Below are 20,113 nucleotides of genomic sequence, written 5' to 3'. Positions count from 1 at the left end.
TACCTATTAGATTTTTTACGGTTTTATTTTAGAATCCTCTAGTTCATTTAAGGTCTTTTTATGCATTGAAAATCACAGGCAGAGTAATAAAGATAAAAGCAGGCAGTGGCGTAACTATCACCGAGCAACTAGTAGCAAGGCTCGAGAGCCTCTGTGGTCTGGCGAAACCCCATTGCATTCTAATTTTAGTCTACCGTTACTCAAAGGATCTTCTTAATAAATAAATACATATTAAAGACGTAGGTACTCCTTTTACTGATAAATATCGACTCAGTGAATTTGCACTGCCTCACCGGCAGCGTAGAGTTAGTAGGTCATGGTACAAATTTCTTATATTTTCGTGTAAAACACAGGATCAACCTTGTATTTCTCTGACGTGTACAGGGTGACCAAATAAGAATGCGAGGTACTGTCTATCCATCTATCCATCGTAGAGGCTTGCGGTAAAACAAGTTATTACTAAAACGGCTACGAGTAAAACCTGGAAAATATTTTTGAGTTTCTGAAATGGCCGCTAGGGAGCGTAACTGCAATCTGGAATCTAAAAAAGTGATGTTTCTGTGAATTCCGCTATATTAACCTAACAAAAAAATGTCCAGTCATTGAAGACGACGATAATCTGAACCTTTCTTGTTTGACAATTTTTGCTGTATCTCTAAAAATGAAGTGGTGGGGTTTCCGTAAAAAACACCCTGTATCTTCGACACGGCTGAAAATTTTAATATTTGAGGTTTTGTTAGTTTCACATATCGCCAATTGAGGGCTTTTTTCGACATTCGACAATTTTTATTTTTTTAAGCTTTTTCCGGAATTATTTTTATTATATAATTTGGTGGATCGATTTAAAAAAGGAAGATGCGGTTTACGCGAGTTTGTTTAGGCATCATTTAGCTACTTCTTCATGAAAAAAAATCGAGCCAATGCATTTAATTTTTTTGGGAAAATTAAGCATTTCTGTCGGATTGTCGAAAAAAGCCCTCAAGCGGTGATACGTAAAATTAACAAAACTTCAAATGTCATAATATTTGTAGCTGAAGAATAGCTCTTTTGAACTGATTCGAGTTTGTTTCAATCGGCCCAGCCGTTTCGAAGATACAGGGTGTTTTTTACAGAAACCTTTGAATACCCCCCACCACTTTATTTTTAGAGATACAGCAAAAAATACCAAACAAAAAAGGTTCATATTATCGTCGAACGGAACGGACATTATTTTGTTAGGTTAATATAGCGGAATTCATAGAAACATCACTTTTTTAGATTCAAGATTGCAGGGGCCATTTCAGAAACTTAAAAATATTTTCCAGGTTTTTCTCGTGGCCGTTTTAGTAATAACTTTTTTTACCGCAAGCCTCTACGATGGACAGGTTCCCAGATATAGTACCTCGCATTCTTAGTTGACCACCCTGTACAATGACGAAACAACAATTACGCAGTGTGACTCATACAGAAAATATTCTAGAGTAATTTAAATTCCACTTGAGAGCACCATTTTGGCGCGTTTTTGTTATAATTCAATATTTTAATTGCATCAAATAATTAATGCAATTGTTCAAAATTATCAATATAATAATGCGAGACACAACCTTAGTTAGTCACTAAGCATACAAACTTTAAAATTGTAAGACTGTGTTTCGAAAAAAAATAAAACAAAATCCCTGAAAGAAAGAAAAGCTTACAACGCTTGTTTGGACATACTACCCCGCACGCAGGCGTTTGACTATTAAAATAAGAAACCATAAAGTTACGTATAGTTTTTTCTTCATAATCCAACTGACCTGGTCCTACAAGATTTGCGACATTAGCCGCATAAAAAATGACACAACAGCACTCGCTGACAGCTTACAACTTCAGAAAACTTTACTTGCACAAATTTTCGGTAGCTGTTCGGACGGTAAAGAAGTTTTAACTTTAATAATAAAGGAAACTGAACAGAAGGTCTCGCTGTGCACTACTATACTGCTTGCATTTTTCAACAAAAAACATTAATACACTTTACACTTCTTAAACTACTTTCGTTAACATATGCTTCCGCAGACGATGTATTTGCATTTGACAGTATTTATTGATTTAATTCAGGTAACATATCGATTTTGAATCTTGGGACATTTAAAATTAGCGCTTTATCTGATTTTCAATTTTTGATATCATAAATGGACCGAAAATAAGTTTTGGATGCACAACTAATACCACACTATTTATTTACCAAATTATACATACTTCACAAATATTTATATAGGCAAAGTGTAAAAGGTAAGTTTACACAGCGAATTAATAACCTAACGAGCAACTACAAGTCAACGAGTAAAAGACTAAAAGAACGAATGTGCCCTCGCCAGTAATGTGTCATTTTCCTGACTTGTATGTAAATATCTATTGTTTAAAGCTTATCGGTTTGTAAATTGTTTATTTAGATTAGTTTTTAATTGTGAACTTGCGTGTTAGAAAATAGGCACGTCTAATCAACGTTATCTGGTTGTTTTGAGATAAGGAATCGTATCCGACGAGATTTAATTAGCGCACGTGTTTTTATCGCTGTTAGCAGAGATAAAGTGTTTCGAAGAATCGTGCGTTATCTTCGGCGTAAGAGGGGACGTCTAATTTTGATTGGCTGTGTCTTTCAAAGATCTCGACGAAGAAAATTATTTTATTGTGGAAGTGGTGTTTCGTTGAATACTGGGTGGAAAGCGTGTACGTTTCCTTACACTATTTTTTGTTCGGGCTATTCGTGTGATTGAAACGAAGGACCTATTTTCCACTTTGAAATTTACATCCTTTCACGACCGCCCGGTACGTTAACACCCGGTATCTGGATGCGCTTCGTTACGAAAAGTACTGACTACTGAAAGTATTTCTGTTGGTTGTAGGTGTTGAAGATAGAAGCTGCCGTTACCGTAAACAGAGGCTGTAATTGATTCGCCGTTTGCAACCGTTTCAATCAAGATATTTTAGTTATCTTTGTTGCGTCAGAAAGCTCTTGCCATTTACAATACGAGGGCAAATTAATATTTTAGAGTTTTAGTCCCGTTAAGTATTTATTAGATGATTTTGGTTTCTTGTGCTAATTTAAAACGAGCATTAAAGCTGCAACGCCATGCAGTTTTAAGCTGGTATCAGTTTGATAAGTAACCTGTTACCGACCTGAGAAATTCCAAAACACAGTGGGGGTAAATTAGAAGTATGAATTTAGCAATTTCGTCTTGCATACTTGATTTAATGAGTTGCAGAGTACACAGCATCCGATTAAAAAGTGAGTGGTTTAAAAAAATCGCTTTAATTAATTTAAAGCAAGCCACATAATAAATAATAATAATAATCCGAATACACTAGACCGGTTGAGATAATCGGCGTTGCCTCAATGGCATGACCGAATTTAATAAAAAGTAAACCCGTTGTTTAGAGGGGATATTTTTGCCTTTTGCATTTTCTTAAGTTAATTTCGTAAGTACTGACATCTTATAGCTTTTCCATAGTTTCCATTACTTAGGCAACCCTACCGTATTTAAATCATCGATCTTCTTGCCTTTGATGTTTTAACCAACACGTAGGATCTTTGCTAGTTACATTAATTGTACCTAAGTAGGTACCGTATTAATTTTTGATACTTTCCGTTTAATTTTTACTTTTACATTAAGGTTACCGCACCGTATTTACAGTTTTTACTTGTTCTTGCGCAGCAATATCTACCTCTCCGTTTAATTTGCTAGGTCAGGTTTTTGCGACTTCCTATTCTATTAATTATAGTGGGAGGGGGGATAGTGTTTCGCTTTCCTGCATTTCATTTCCCTTAGACACCGCTAATTAATTTGTGTTTTGTTGCTTTCATTACCGTTAATGAGTTTGTCGTAATTTTGTTTTAGTTGTGTACGACCTTCATAGAATAGTTATGTCAAATTTTTCTTTTCGTGTCAGGTATTAATAAAAAATTGTGAAAAAATTCTTCGAAATCAAGGCTCCTGGGTCTCCCAGATCATTAACAACAATTAACAACAATCAACATGTACCACTGTACACAGCACTATATACCTTGAAACGTAAATGTTAAAAGGTTTAGGGGTAATCTTAATTTTAAGTTTGAGTTATTAATCTCGAAGTTTGAAGCTTGAATTTTCAAGCTCAAATTGGGAATCTTAAAGCTGGAGCTTTAATAATGATATTCAAACCTGAAACGATACAATTTCGTGTTTAGGCCATATTATACAGTGTGTCCACCGATTGCTTGCCCGTCTCTTGTAAAAGACAAACAATTTTCGAATTGAATTTTGAGCTTCTGGGGAGCAGCCCTGCTTGGTTGGATACTAATTTGTGATATAATTTTATCTTTATTAAAAATCACTTAAATTGAAAAACGACAGCCATAAATGGGATATTATAAAAATAACTTAAATGTGGATTATTATGGGATAGTGGGGAGTTTTGAAAGATCAAAGATGCCTTTTAACTGCTCAAAAAACGTTTTTTTGCATACCAATAAAGTAAATGTAACGAAGCACTCGTTGTCCGCCTTGCTATTTACCGGTTTTAGTGATCACTCTGTTGATGAACACCCGGTATCTAGAAGCATTTTAGGTTAGGCGCTTCGTTACAAAAACTGTCGTGGCGAAAGTATTTGAGTTGTTTTTAATTTAATTTCTAAAGTTGTGTTTCAGCCGCCGTTATCGTAAACAATCCGCAGTTTTCCACCGTTCCCATTAAGATCTTTTAATTATTTTTGTGGCATCCGAACGCTCTTGTCATGGCCCAGTCCGCCTTCCTATCCAAGTCCATAATCTAGAATCTCTTGTTATTTAAAAGATAAGGGCGAATTAATTAAAATTTCAGTCCATTATTATTAATATTATTTTTATTGACGGCCAAGCCAATATTTCAAACATTGTTCTCAATAACATATTTTACTTAGTTTAATATACATATATAATCAGAATAAGTAAAATTATGTAATTATTAGATAATTTAGTATGATACATTAAAACGAGCATTAAACCTGCAGGTTTACGCGGATATCAGTTTTGGTAAGCGACCTTTATGCCAACCTTAGTTTATAAATTTTAATCCGGCTAACTAAGTAAGTGCAATTAACAGTAGCTACGTAAATGTGTTGCAGTGAACAGCATTCTATTACGTCCTGAGAGGTCCCCAAAAACCGCTCTTAATTAATTTGAACTTTAAGACGAATTACAGATCTTTAGAAAGTCAGTAAGCAGTAAGCACAATTAAAGAAGTTTAATTTTTTGGCCAGTGTTTCAAACGCTCTCTGTAATTTGTGAAGTGTATATGAGGTTCTTGCACAGTAATTTCTGCCGCTCCGTTGAATTTGCGAGGTCAGGGAATATTGTTTCGCTTACCAGCATTTGATTTCCCGTAGACACCGCTAATTGATTTGTGTTTTGTTTCATTCTCGCTAGGGCGTCTGCCGTAATTTTGTTGTGTTTTTCCGAAGTGACCGCCGCGATTTGCTGAATTCGATTCCTGAAGTTGCCGTTTACTCTGATTCAGTTTAACCGAGGCTTCCGAGACCGTTCTGCAACCGCTGATACCGCCGACCTTGAGCAGGAGCAAGACCGTACCCCTTGGTGACGCTCCAGTCCGTCCGTCCGTCCAGTCAACCGTCCGTTCCGCAGACAGCACGTCCAGGTTGCCGCCGACTGCCGCTACTATCGTCCGCTCACCTAAGTTCGTCCCAATGTTATTAGGGAAAGTTGTTCAGAATGAAAAACTGAGTAAACGTGGGAAATTTTGAAGTCCTAAGCCTACTATAATTTTTTGTTTTATTTTTTAACTGGATTTTTTTAAGAAATCCGAAATGGTTGCAATTCTAAAGTGTCAACATCAACTTTTATCCTCGAGGCAAGGCACTTGAAACACAAAGTTCAAATTAAAAATGTCCGAATACTGAAGCATGCATTTTACTTAAAGATCTAAACCCGATGCCCTGAGGCTAAGGTTTTAACAAATCTTGATATTGAAATTTAAGCTTGAATAGCTAAACTCAAATGCTGATCTAATGCCTAAATACGGCTGCCGCGTGCCGCTCTGAACTTTGCACGAAAAACTTTGAAATTATTTACCGTCTCCATTAAATCCGCTACACGAACAAAAAGAGCATATAATTTTTCTTTAAAATGAAAATTTGTGAGTGTGACAGGACGCTTATTTACCTTTGAGCAAAATTGAATAATAAAAGGCGAGGATTTATGCTTTAGTGTTAGAGAAATATGGCAAATAAGGTTAAAAATATGAGGTAATCTATTTCTGTTCGAACCTTACGTCAAAACAGAGCATTTCAAAACTTTATTATTCGCATAGCTTTGTAGTCGGTTCCATTTCGGTTAGTATATACGAGTGTAGTAAAAATTGAGGGAACTATAAAATATTTTATATGTTTATTGCGCTGATAAATATCAAATCGGAATATAGTTGCAAACTTATAAAGATTGTGGTATTGTAAACGAAACAGGAATTACAATACCAGTTCTTGTTTACTGTACACGAAACTGTATTTCTAGTAATTAATTTCTTGTCGGTATCACATTCCGCAATCAAGATCCATATACATATCTGAGCCGTATAGGTTGATTCCATCAATTTTGTTCTAGAAACAAAATTTGACTTGTTGCAGCTCTTTTATGTAAAAGAAATTTAATAACATTTGTAAAACACATACACAACCACGTAGGGCTTTTATCGGAATAATTTCGTGCAAAAATCCCATCAATCTCCCACGTACTGGTATTAAATAACATTTTAAGCATTCTCGTATAGCTCGAGATGTTATATGTAACAGATATTAAAGTACTTTTCAAAAATGTTTCAGCAATGCGACAGACAGGGACGCGATAATGAATTAATGTTGGCGCGCGGAAAATTTGTTGGAAAATTCTCCGAATAGTTTACATCGCGTTAACTAAACTTCAGGAGATCAAATTTAACGCACGGAACTTTATATTTTCCTTTCACCTGATGTCGAGGTGTCGAAGGATTTGAGTTGGAAAGCTCACCAAACACCTAGGTACATTTAAGAGTCAGAACTATTTTAAATTGTAGCTTTAACCTTTCATATTGTTAAGGTTACTGATTGTTTTGTTCACCCTTGACACAAAAAGGCCTAGACAACTCTTTTAAGTGAAGTGAACCTTTTAATCCTTCCAACATTTGCGACTGGCACTTGTCAAACTACTAATTTATGTTAAGGATGCAATGGAAACCGTCGCTTTGAAGTTTTACTACGCTTTCCACTACATCTCTCGCTTGCGTTAACTATGAAGTACGGTATAGCTTGCGGTTTATCGGACGAACTTTGTTCTATTTTCTTCTTTAAGTAGACAGATGTATAATTTCTACGGACTGTGCTTAAGTAGCGCGAGTTTGGTGCAGCATGACCGTTTGCTCGAGCAGTTAGTATTCACTGAACATATTGACCCTATTTGAAATCCAAAATAATGGAGGGCATTCATTAATGAATGCTTTAGATAAGGAGTCTGCTTAACGGCTTATTTTCTCGCTTCAGTTTACGAAGCTTTCTTCAGACTTTAATCAATATCCATGAGAATTCGCACTATATCCTATACATTTTTATTAAATACATTTAATACAGATTATATGGCACATTTAATTAGTGTATCGCTTGACATGTTCGTATGTTACTTCGACAATCTAAACTCTATTCCTTACGATCCTTTCAATCTAGCGCTGCTCAGCTCGCTTTGTGTGAATAGGCGCTCATAATTCATTATGGCGTTTATGTCCAGAAGTTAGTTAACCCTACGCCGCGCCGCTACGATTTCCTTGGTGTCCGGGGTTCCCTGCAACAAGCCCAACCAATCTTTAATAACTTGGGGAGTCCCGAAAGTGTGAGAGTCCATGGACAAGTGTCTAGATACTCAACACGTGGAGCTCAATCAGTTTACAAAAGTCACTACTACATCCTTCACGAGGCACTACGACTTATGAGAGAGGTCATGAGTTACGTACGGATGCGTGTGGTACTGGATGAGGAGAAGTATCAATTAACATAATTACAAAGACCTTGTCGTGTTTCAAAAATCTCGAGGTCTTAAATATGCCTACGAGAAAAGTCTCGATTTCACGTGGACCGCGTCATAAGGGTTGAAACAGGAAGAGACAGAAGTATGGTCATCTGAAAATTGAAATTCACCTACTGTCCCAGAATGGAACTACACATATACCGCTTCATAGCAAACGTGAACGAAAGTATGTCTCGAATCAGAGCGATAACGATTTCGATAAAAATGCAAGCTGTTTTTGAGATAAACGCTAGCGAGACCGAGTTGAAAAGGGGATTTTCGGCATACGAGGCTAGAATTTCAAAGAGCTACCACATACGATTTATGTGTGAGGATTTTCATTTCGCATAATTGCCAATATTTCGCGGTGAGATATAGTGGCGCCTTTTTAGATTACGTCGCGTGCAAAATACGAGTCTAACTTTACGCAAGAAGAAAAAAGATAAAACGGATTGGCAGCCTAATTCGTAGCAAGGCCGTTTATTTACGAGTGATAAGGTTAATGCGAAGGAAAAGTGCCTTTCAAATAAAAACGGGATTAAATAAACTGATATAACACTCACTGTGATATACAAACAATAATTTTTTCGAATCGCTAATAGTAACGGCTTGTTTAAAAGCTTTGTTGAGTTGAGTGACGTAATTGGCGATAATATTGTATACAACGCATGGAATTTATAAAAGCAATCAATCGGTGCACTTACATTAAACAATACCTAGGGAGTAAATGGGGCAAAATTAATATCCACACTGCGGAACATTGACCTTTTATTCCTGTGCATAATCAGGACCTCGACTATTACTTAAGCGCAATTGAAAACAGTTTGCTTATATTTGTAATACGTATAGATATTTATTTCTAAAAGAAGCGGCATTTTCCAAGAAGACGTAAGACTAATTGTTATTAGAGGAGAATAGTACCCACGTCAATAACTACAAGTTACTTTAAATTTGATTTGTATAAAAGTAGTGGTCGATTTTAGGAATTTGCATGCGTTTGAAGTAGTTGTAATATTCCTATAGGAATCGACCTCCGTCAATTACTTGTATGAAACAGATTTGTCCTCCGTTTATTGATAAGAAGATGATCCACACAAAAGATGTGCTTTATTGGTTGGAAATTTTGCATCCTACCGCTGCGTGTCGTACCAGGCAACTAAACAACGGTAAACAGTCAGTTGGTTTGAGAAGATTTTACCGATTATAACTTCTTTCTCGACTTGTGACAATTTTTAGATGAGTTTTTCCTATTGCTTGAAGTGCCAGGGACGAGCCCAAGGGCTACTCTCCAGCTTTGGAAACTTGTTGCTAGAGATTTTTGGATTTTCGTGATATTTAAGGTTTTCGTTCTTTGAGGAGTATTCCTTCATGGAGGGTGAATATCCTGCACCATAGGTGATTAGTGGTAATATTAAATACTTGGGTGGTCCAGGATAGACGATTGCCTTTTATATGAATAAGAGCTTCAGATTTCCACAATGCAACATTAAAGTGGTTTCTGCTGACAGAACTTTAGATGTTTGTTTGCAGTATCAGAGGAGGGCTCTAGGACATGGTATTCCCCAAATTAATAGTGTAGAATTGAATTTTTCTTAGGGTACGTCAGTGTTAAGGGATGTGGTCCTGTTAGATAAGATATTCCAAAATTTGGTTATTTTAAATTTCTATGTCAATAATTTCCAATCGAATTAACCGTTCGTTATTTCTGTAAGGTTGAAACGGATCGAGTTAGAGAGCGGTACGCCTTGTAAAATAAACATGAGAGCTGTTTGATAATAGAGATAGTACGACAAGATAGTCAAGAATACTTCAACATTATTCCTTCTAGAGATCCAGGTTCCATTAAATATTGTCCAGCTTTATGCCGCCGTACCCTTCAGAAGGGCAGTACCGAAGTGTACCATAGCGAAACCATTGATTCTAGAAATCGCTGTAATTAAGGTAAAGTAATCCTTTTGATTTGCATTAAAATAACGATCGGGTTCCATTAAGAAACTGATTATACATTCTTAAAGGGTTTGGTTTTATTGTAAATTTTCTGAATAAATCCGAATTGTATTATATAAAAAACAATTATGTGTGAATCCATTTAGAATGAATTTTTCTTTTCAAGTTGTTTGGTCATTGGTTCAGTTTCGATAACCTTTAGCAAAAAGATTTGAATATTTTGACTACTCTCATACCTTTCAACTTGTAAATAAAAATGTTTTGTGGCGAATACGCTACGACGGCTGGGAAACCGTCGATCCCTCCATGAAATTGCCGAATTTTATAAAAGGCAAAGCCGTTGTTTAGAGGAGATCTCTTTTGCCTTTGGTGTTTGACCGAATTTTTTGGCAATTTCACTGTATGTTCTAAGATTTTATCCGTTATCGTAAGGCAAGCGTTTGATACTTTTCGTACCGTAAATTATAAGAGGGTATTGCTTTGCTTATCTTGTATTTGGTTTCTCGTAGCTACCGCTAATTAATATATGCTTTGTTGCTTGCGTTCCCGTTAGGGCAATCGAAACCGTGTCCGTGTACCTTAATGCTGTTTTAATTGCATCCCTGGACGTAACCGCCCGTCGAATTCTGGACTAAGCCGTTTCGTGTGCAAAACTTCCGAGACGGTTCCGAAACCACCGACCTTGACCATAAGCAAGGCTTTATTCTTCTGGTGGCGCTCGAGTCCGCCCATCCGCCCGTTCCGCCGACATCACATCCATATAGAATTAAAGTTTCCGTGTAGCTCATCCTAGCGGACATCCGTCGTATCTTTCTGCTCACCCGAAGTAAGGTGTTGGAGTTTTAGGTACTAATCGGATCGTTTGCGGGTGCGGTTGCACGTTTATTTTTAGATTTCTACTTTAAGTCACCCAACATACCATTGGGATCTAGTTTTTGATATTGATTGTCGCCATTTATTATTTTTATTTTCAATTTTGTATTTACATTATTTTTCATATCGCATTCCGGGTTTTTAGATAAGCTATCCGTTTTTTGTTGCCAGACGTTGCAGATTCAATATAATTCCTTCAAGGCGAAAAAGCAAATTTTTGATGGGCTATCAATAATACTTTTTTGCGAAGTGCACACCCTCGAGAAAAGTGTAATATACAACATTATCTATGATTGGTTGACTATCTCGCCGCTCATTAACGAAATCAATTCTATTAGAGCACGCGACGTGCATAATTCCCAACTTTTCGAACAAGAGATTCCAAGTCCTTAGCAAACAATCACGAAAACTTAAGCTCTGAATAAATTTCCAAAGGCTTAAGCGTTTCCACTCCGAATTATTCCGCTAATAAGCGATCTAATTTAAAACCTTTCAATTTAATGAAGCAGGTAATTTACGCCGTTCGAAACATTTTTGTAAATATCCCCTTTTATTCGTAACATTAAACGGCGAAATTAAATTGGGATTTTTTTTAATATCCAATAAAAGAGAATTGAGGGGCGTTTATTTCAGATTTCTGGCGCAAAATGAAACCTGAGACTGATATTTATCACAGTTAGAGGCGCAATTAAAGTGGCAGAAACGCACCTTGCTTACCTGTAAGGCCTACACGCGGTAAATCTTCGGCTAAGTGTATTTTGATGTTAAGACCCTTTTAGAAAAACCATTTGAAATTTAAAACACATGCTGATGCGACGGTTAGGGCTCGTTTTCACACACAAATGACCTTTTAAATTTTATTTACAGTTTTCCGTGTCATCTACAGAGGTCTATTTCCAAATTCTTATAATATCTACCGTATTGATCGTTAAGAAACCGTGCGAAAACCTGAATTCTGATGAAATAATTAAAGAAAAAAACTTGGAAGATTTCTTTCTAATTAGTTTCGGATCATTTCACCGCGCGAAGTCATTAATGTAATTAATATTTGAACGGCCCACAACGTACTTTGATATTAAAACATTTTTCCTTACTCGCTAATTAACAGTGAGAACAATTGCAAACATTGATTCCCCACCCACCTTCTGTTTGCCGACGGGGTGAACGCCTATGTTAAAACCATTTCCATTTTCCCAATGGTTCCGGTACGTTTTCGTGTTTCTATATTAATTAGTTTACACAATAATGTCTTCATGTTTTCTTAAAAAAAAACTCGTTCCAGTTCCCGTCTGAGTGTTTTTTAACCTTTAAAATATATATCCATAATAAGTAAGCGAGCTTTTGCTGACATTAACGTTATCTACATCAACGCAACTCTCCTCCTATTTAAAACAATGTTCATACGAACAGAAGGTGAAAAATCTGAGGTCTATAAATGACACTTTAACATTGTTTGTTTTATGTGAGACCGTGTGCCTCAGAAATGTATTTATCTGAACACCTTGAATCATCAAAAGGTATGTCAGAATGTTTTAAAGTCTGGTCGAATATCGAACCATCAGGGGTACCACCATCTAGAATACCAATTGTAGCGGTAGCACCTTACACTGAATTAATTTCTGAAATTTGAATCTAGTCCAACATGTACGATGTGAAGGCCGACAGGGTAATTGCCGAATTTATCTTCATATGCAATAGCATTTTGAAATCAAAATGTTTCATTTGTCCATTGCGTGCAACAACATTATAATCTTGGACCTTCTTGGTGATTCTACGAATATCCATCAGAGTCCGTTTTTGGGGCAAATTATAATAATAAATTTATTGTCTTACAGCAAACGCAAAACGCCAATTCTAAGACAATATATAAGTGAAAAAATGAATGTACGATCACTGACTAAAGTAATGATAATCGGAACTTAGGCAATCAACCATACACATTCTAAAATGGCAACGTTGAAGAGTAACTTTTCCGGTGGGAATTCGTGTGGAATGGGCACGCACGGCATTACGCATTGTTGTCGTTGCTTCGGCGTTTCTTCCTCACTGCCTTGATATAAAGGGATCAGTAGGTACATTGGAACAATTGGGAAAACCAATACGCAATATTAAAAAAAGATTTATCAATTTTTGTAATTATACCTGCTGTAGTGTTTATATCAAGGCAGCGGCGAAGAAACGCCGGGAAACTTACGCTTCAACGTTGCCAGTTTAGATAGTGTACGGTTGGTTGCCTAAGTGGGAGTAAGCATCCGATTATCATTACATTTGCCGGTGATACTACATAGCTACAATAGTAACCACTAAATAAAAATAACAAGATTAACAATTAATAGTTGTCATAAGTAATAAACATAATAATAATGCAGTTACCATAAAAATCGCACAAAAGATAAGATAACCATGCATGAATAAACAAACGCGCAAATAAACCATATGGCGCCGTATTCAAGTTTGGAACGCGCAAGGGCACATAACCTTAAAAAGTTAAAATATGCATAAAAAGTAGGAAACTTAATTTCTAGTTGACTTCCTTTACACGTCATAGTAATGAATTCGTCAATGAATTAAAATATATTTTTTTATTTGCAACAACTACAAAAATAAATTTTAAAATTTCTTTTAGTCCGTATTATTTGAAAACGTTACCTACAGATCTAGAGAGTCCTGCGTGGTGAATAAATTACGCTAGGGCAAGGTCAGCCTTTTTCGGTAACTGCAGCTCCTTTTCAAAACATGGATAAACTCCAACAGTGTTGACAATGGAAGAAATTACCGTTCTTCGCAGGTTAAACAAGTGCGTGTTTATTCATTCAGCGCCAGGTCAAAGATCTAGGCGTACACGTTCGTATTTCCGATGCTAATGAGAGTTTGTAATTACATGGTTGATGTTTCAGAAAGCGCACTGTAATGTTATATCTTCACAGTTATTGTTGACCCTTTAACTCCGCGCTTTACGTGTATTGATTTGGAGGCGCAAAACACACTTCCACTTTCTTTAGTATGTCGTTGCTATAGTAATCACATAATATAATTTTTTCGTCGTCGAAATTTGGTGTAGATATTTTTAGATACGAGATAAATGCACTTCGAAATATTTATCGTATATTATATTCTAATAAATGCAATTTGTTCGTATCCCCCTCAAAAACAAACGATCGGACTCCTTCCAAAAGCAACACGCCATTTGTTTTCCGATTAATTTCAATCGAACATCGAAAAACTGCACATTTCACAACGAAATTGCTTACCCGACGCGAGCTGTAATTACCCGACCGCTGATTATTAACTTTTTAAACTAATCCTGCTTTTGCAGCAAATTAAAATCGCGCTGACTAAACTATTCTCTTTCACATCAGTCACCTACCAGTATTTTTTTCGCTTCGCTATTTATAGTAAAGAAGAACAGAACCAACGAAATTTGTTCGACCGGCGTCTCTTTTTAAACCAATAATCCACCAGCACATTTTTGTTACATTTCATTCTTTGTCTCGGCCAAAACGGAACCACCGAACCAGTAAAGATCGCCGCTACCTGGACAACAATCCACGCGTTCTAGATGCACACATACGAAACTGTATACCTACATGCAACTTTACCTATGCAGGCTCTTTTAAAGAAAGTCGGTACTATTAGTACTAACTTCCTTAATGGTAGAGTTAGAAAGACGGTTCAATATTAAATTGTGCATTTTAAAAATATTGTAATACCCAACACAAATCCTTTTTCAGGTAGACATAGATCAAGACTTTAAGAAAGATCAAGAGAGAGGGAAAAATACAGAATGGTACATTCGAATGACCTCTAGCGAAAGAATAAGAAACTATGACATAAAATCGATAACTGGACTAATTCCCAAGAACTAGCCGGGATCGGTAGACTATTTCTCTTATAACTTGGGAAAACTGTTTGAAAGAGCATAGTAAACAGGCTAGAACAGCATAGCTATATAGTATTATCGGCAAACCAGTTTGGGATAGGGTGCAGCAAAATAGGTCGCTACAGGTGGCCTTTGTGTATTGAACGGTAGGCACCATGGACCTTTTCGTGATAGCGGGGACAATCCCGCTGATGAGTGGGAAGAGAGACGGTCTTGGACCAAAACACTGCTGACGAACATACGGTATTGGGTGAAGAGGGAACATGGATGATTTTATCCTTCTTGGTATTCTAATGAAAGGTCTCAACAAAATAAATTAATTTCTACCAACCAAAGTCCTCCTCCTCGACCCCCCTTATCCTGATCGGGTATCTCACGAACGAATTGATAGAGGAGGTACTCATAAAGGGCAATTACCACGACTGGAAGAAATATATCCATTGTTGATGTCAAAATTTTAAGAGCGAATATCTCGAAAACGGTTTGTCAGAGGAAAGTCAAAATGAATCGTCGGGACTAGACGTATCTATTGATGAATATCTTAAAAACAAAGTGTCGGAAGTGGGTACTCATCGGGGGCAAGTGGAACGTCAGGACGAGGCATATCTATCGGTGGTGTCAAACCTTACAGTGCAAGCTGAAAGATCGTCTAGAGAATTGTGAATATGTGTCTCCCTCCCCATTAATTACCTACCAAGAAAGTAAACATCGATAAATATAGCATTCTGCTACCTTACTACCATTTAACTAAGCTACTTGGGTTTAAAAAATGCGCTTTATCTGCATAACGGTTGGGTATCATTTATACTTGTTCCTTATCGTCTGGAAGACAATGAAGAACTATAATAATTGGAAGATGCGCTGTATCGATATTTTCAGCCCGAGCCCTACCCGAATTTACCCCTAAAGACGGAAGAACGTCCCAACTTCTACCCACTCGCTGCACCCCCTTGAACCTAAGTGGGGTCCGTGGCAACCTTTGAAATCTGCTTACACCTCGTGTGCGCAGTTTTACTACTGGAAACCAGTTTCAGTTTTGAAACGACCAATTTCTCTTCGGAACACTGAATATTTCTTCAAAATAACGTGTTTGTGAAGAAGTTTTTTATGATATCCAAAAATATAAAAGGTTTACTCCTAAGCTATGTACTTTAAATTTGTGGTCAGTGGCGTACTTCTGCATGCTTAAGGGGGACAGTTTAGTTATGGCCATCACTGCTTTTCAGTACATATTCTTGAAGACTAGACACTTTTTCCGATTTATCAGCATAAAAAGACATTATATCACATAATCAAATTTCAGAGATACAAACAATGATATGCCGTTTCAATCCGCACTTTAAAATGGTCTATTTCCTTGCGATTATCCACTAAAATTATTATAAGGCAATTTTTAACCCTGCTAGTTCCTTCCAGAATCTTTTTTCGGTACGGTAGTACAAGCTTCCTTTAAATATAAATTTAATGCATTGTTCAGAAATAGCTATAATGTTTGTGCACCAGGAGTTCTAGATGGTTTTTGGTCACTGCTTTCAATTTGAATGGAAGTAATGCTCTGTCCAGCTGAGGTCTGCACGGACCGGCTATAGAATCTCCACTGAGTTACGCCGTTCTTTCTTTGGAAATGCCAAAGATGCACGAAGATGGCTTGTTCTTGGCCTAATTTATGTCTTCGGGTTCTTGGAATGATTGCATTAAGATTGTAGGACGAGCTTTTCGAAAACGATCGGCGCAGATTTGGAAGCAACTACAAAAATGTTCTTCTAAGATCGAAAATGGAATACTCAAATTTTAGGTAAAGCCGCTAATTTCACCCTTATATCTGTCATGGTTGCTGATAAGAAAGTTAATTTCTACATAGATATAGTACTACAGTTATTTTAAGGCATACACCCCACAATTAAGACCCGTAGGCACACCGAAATTAGAGGTGGTAGAACAAAGTTACTATACAAGGTAGGAAAGTAGAAAATTAGATGGTAGAGGGATCCAATACTTTTAGTACCTAAAACTGCCCAAAATGGGTGTAGGTAATGTGTAATTATCATATGTCCTCAGACACGTAATTTAAAATTAAATGTTATTTCGTCAATGTGCCCCTGTCTAAACTGCAGCCTCCTCTTTAAATTATAGAACCAGAGCACGTTTTCCATAAATGATATTGATTTATTTGAATGTCGTACAATGGCCGTTGTTTCGTTGAAAGCAAAATTTGCGCATGAATAAGATTTACATTACAAAAACTTCAACTTAATAAAGATTTACAGGTTCCTTAATATCATTTAATTAAATCGATATCGGTCGAATCTCCTTCTCCCTTTTTTCGTGGAATTTAGTAAACCATTAGAGGGGACGCACTGCTTCGGAGAGAGTCCCAATAATGTAAATGTCTCCGATTCGCAATATGCTTAATTTATTCTTAACGTGGAAGCGATAATGGGGAGACCGGAAAACCTATCTGCGTACTTACAAGTTGTGGAGTAGTTGAACGGAAAGAACCGCGTGCACATGACAGGAAGGGGGCGCGAACTCATTTAACCACTATACACGAAATTTCATTTTGTCTTAATAAGAGAAGGCAGTATTTGCGTTGTTTTTATGAGGTGAGAGAGGCAGCGCAACGGCGTGTGAGACCATTAGGGTCCCTAGGGAGATTTACTACTCGTTAGAACATGATGGCTTACAAAGAACAAGAACAAAACTGTCTGCGACACATCGAGCACTCGAAAGAAGGTTTATGTGTTTTTTTGTCTATCCTGAAAAATTTCTTTCATCTCGTCGATGAAAATTGGGCGATTACACAGATTATACCCCCATTAATTTTCCCCATACCGTCTATTGAACTGTTGACGTTGTTTATAGCATTCCGGTTTTAATTCCAAATTTTCAGCTCTATATTCAAATGCCGTTGATATAAAAGAGAGTCTTATTTCAGCGCAAAATAACGTTCTATCGTCCTGGGACGCATTAATCTTAAGTGAGGTCTCCATTGTACCTTTTGTTGCCTTCAAGATTAAATTAGGTTGAGTTATTATCTTAGTTTAGATAGAAAAAATTACTAATTAAAGAGATACCATCTTAAAGATATCGGTTCTTTTTTTGGTAATCGTTTATAAATACTTAAGAGTTGCGAAACTTCCTCTGAAAGAATACTTCAAAGAAAATGAAACGACAACTTTTTCCGTTCCCTTGCAACCTAATTACCTTAAAGATTTATGTAAAAAGTATAAAAAGTTTTGTAATGCCTTTTTTATATTTCAGACAGTTTAGGGTTCCCACCGTGAGCTAAAGCTGTCTTGTTAACAATCACAGTGTATGCATTTCCTATCTGGAAAAATGTTGAGATTCATTCTTACATCCTTTAGGATAACGTCGTCAGTCTACACTAACGTATAAGGTTCATAAATCAATCCTTTTCTTATCCAAAATGCAAGTCTAAATGCCCGGTTTCAATATTTCTCAGTTAGTTAGAAAGTGATGTTCATATTACGTACTTTATCGAAAGATGGCATTATGGCTACTTAGTATTAGGGAAGCATAGAAGGGCCATACAAGTTATTATTTAATAATAATAGATCTAACTGTAAATTTACACAGATTTTTGCGTTCCTCGACATTAAACGGTACCGATAACCATTTAGTTCCCGATTTCGAACATCTCGCCAATTTAAACCCTCATATTGACAGAACTAATTTTTATAATTATAAATAGCTTTTCAATGGATTGCGTAGAGATTCCTGAATTTTGTTGTATAAACTACATCAAGCGGACGTTTTGTTTGTAATGTTGGGTCCACCCTGTATGTGTGATTTTCAATTCAATTTGATGTTAAATGCTGCTCGCTAATCCAGAACGACACAATTGCGATATTTGAAATTGAAGTCGTTGCTAGAATTATTTATTTACTGATTAGCAATTTTTTGTTTAAATAATCGTTTGTATTTTGTTAATTTAAAAAAAAATTACGTACTAAAATAGTAAGTATATCCTTTTGTAAAAATGGTACCTATCTCCACTCATTGCAATAATAGTGTTATTACTGCGTACGCTAATTAGTTTCAAGATAAGCACGTTATCGACGATAGGAAAACAGGTATTTAACTTATTAGAAGACGCAGTTAGAAATGGAACGGAAAGGGAATTTGTTTTAAATAGAAGGGACGGACGTTAATCGTTGCTTGTTTGATTGTGGACATTAAATGTTGCTTTTTGGTAGCCGCCTACTGTGATTGTCAAGTTTTACCGTATTTGACCGTATAATTGCAAGATAGTTTGTCCTACCAGTTGTAAAAATTTTTGGAAGAAAGTTAGTTGTGTGATCTAAGCGATTTTTACTAGGCTGCTTAAACTGAACGCTTAAATCGAGTTAAGCGAACGCGTATATTACATTTACAAAGAAGCTTAGTCGGACTGTTGTGTCTATCGTGCGTTTATCATTTCTGAAACCCTTTTTGTAAGGTTGACAAAGCCACCTGTCACAGGGAGTTTTTTCTATCATCAAAGAGCCCATTTTCAGTGATTCAAATGTTAGTTTTTGTGTTCGTTTGTGCTTTCTGTTGGAAATCGCCATTACGACCGGATATTTTGGATTATTAACACGTTAACACGTAATTAAGATTTCATTAATTAATTGTTTCAATCGATCGCTTGTTGTCTAGTATGTGTATTCTGGCCTTGAGTGCCAATTTTGATTATAGGCTTATTTGATTGATTTTGTCTAATAGATTTGTTTCATATGTAAATGTTCTATGTTTAATTATACCCAAATTACGATCCCTGGGTATAAGGGTTTTCATGCTAAATTTTTCTGTTCGTATACACAGGCTTATGTTAGTTAAAAATTTGTAATATAATTCTTTGAGTTGATTCTTTAAACATATCTTGAAAGCGTTAAAACACTTAACTTACCTATAAAACTGTCCAAGGACTTTCTTAAGGCTTCCAGCTACTTCTTAGTACTTTCTAACACTAACAAAATTTGATTCAAACGGTATCGGTAACCTAGGGTTTCTCCAAACGTGGAACGAATAGTTTTTTCATACTACGATTGAGACTTATTATGGAATCCGATGCGATTCGAAATGTCCCGATGGGATGCCTACAACGTCAATGTGGTCCCAATGAATTTTATAGAAGGAGAGGAGATGGCCATGTGGAGACAATGTGCTCTAGAGAAAAATACGAGGGGAGAAGCGGCGAGAAGAGGGAAGTTAAAAGGTTGCTAACCAGCAGTGAAGGGTCTTAAGGATGAGGGAGGCGTGCGAAGACGTAAGGCAAAAGGTAGCGCGAAGGAAAGAGACATAACGGATAAAGGAAGGAAGCATGAGCATTAATGAGATTGTACCTAAAGAGGTGCGAAGGGAAAATATCTGAGGGGAGTATGCAGGGAGG

At 36.5% G+C, this 20,113-nt stretch overlaps 1 protein-coding gene across 1 annotated transcript in view; it reads right to left on the bottom strand.

The window, feature by feature from the left end:
* LOC116178438 (locomotion-related protein Hikaru genki-like) overlaps positions 1 to 7,859 on the bottom strand; it is a 108,035-nt gene extending 100,176 nt beyond the window's left edge. Inside the window, exons 1-2 of the mRNA XM_031497928.1 lie at positions 7,763 to 7,859; positions 5,343 to 5,666 (exon numbers count right to left, since the gene is read on the bottom strand). Of these exons, the coding sequence (XP_031353788.1) occupies positions 5,343 to 5,666; positions 7,763 to 7,859 (421 nt within the window). The remainder of the gene's footprint in view (positions 1 to 5,342; positions 5,667 to 7,762) is intronic.
* Positions 7,860 to 20,113: the final 12,254 nt, after the last annotated feature.

The sequence above is a fragment of the Photinus pyralis genome, unplaced genomic scaffold (assembly GCF_008802855.1).
Source record: "Photinus pyralis isolate 1611_PpyrPB1 unplaced genomic scaffold, Ppyr1.3 Ppyr1.4_LG8, whole genome shotgun sequence".
Lineage (NCBI taxonomy): Eukaryota > Metazoa > Arthropoda > Insecta > Coleoptera > Lampyridae > Photinus > Photinus pyralis.
Note: the sequence above shows the minus strand (reverse complement) of the source record. Positions and strands in the feature narration are given on the sequence as shown.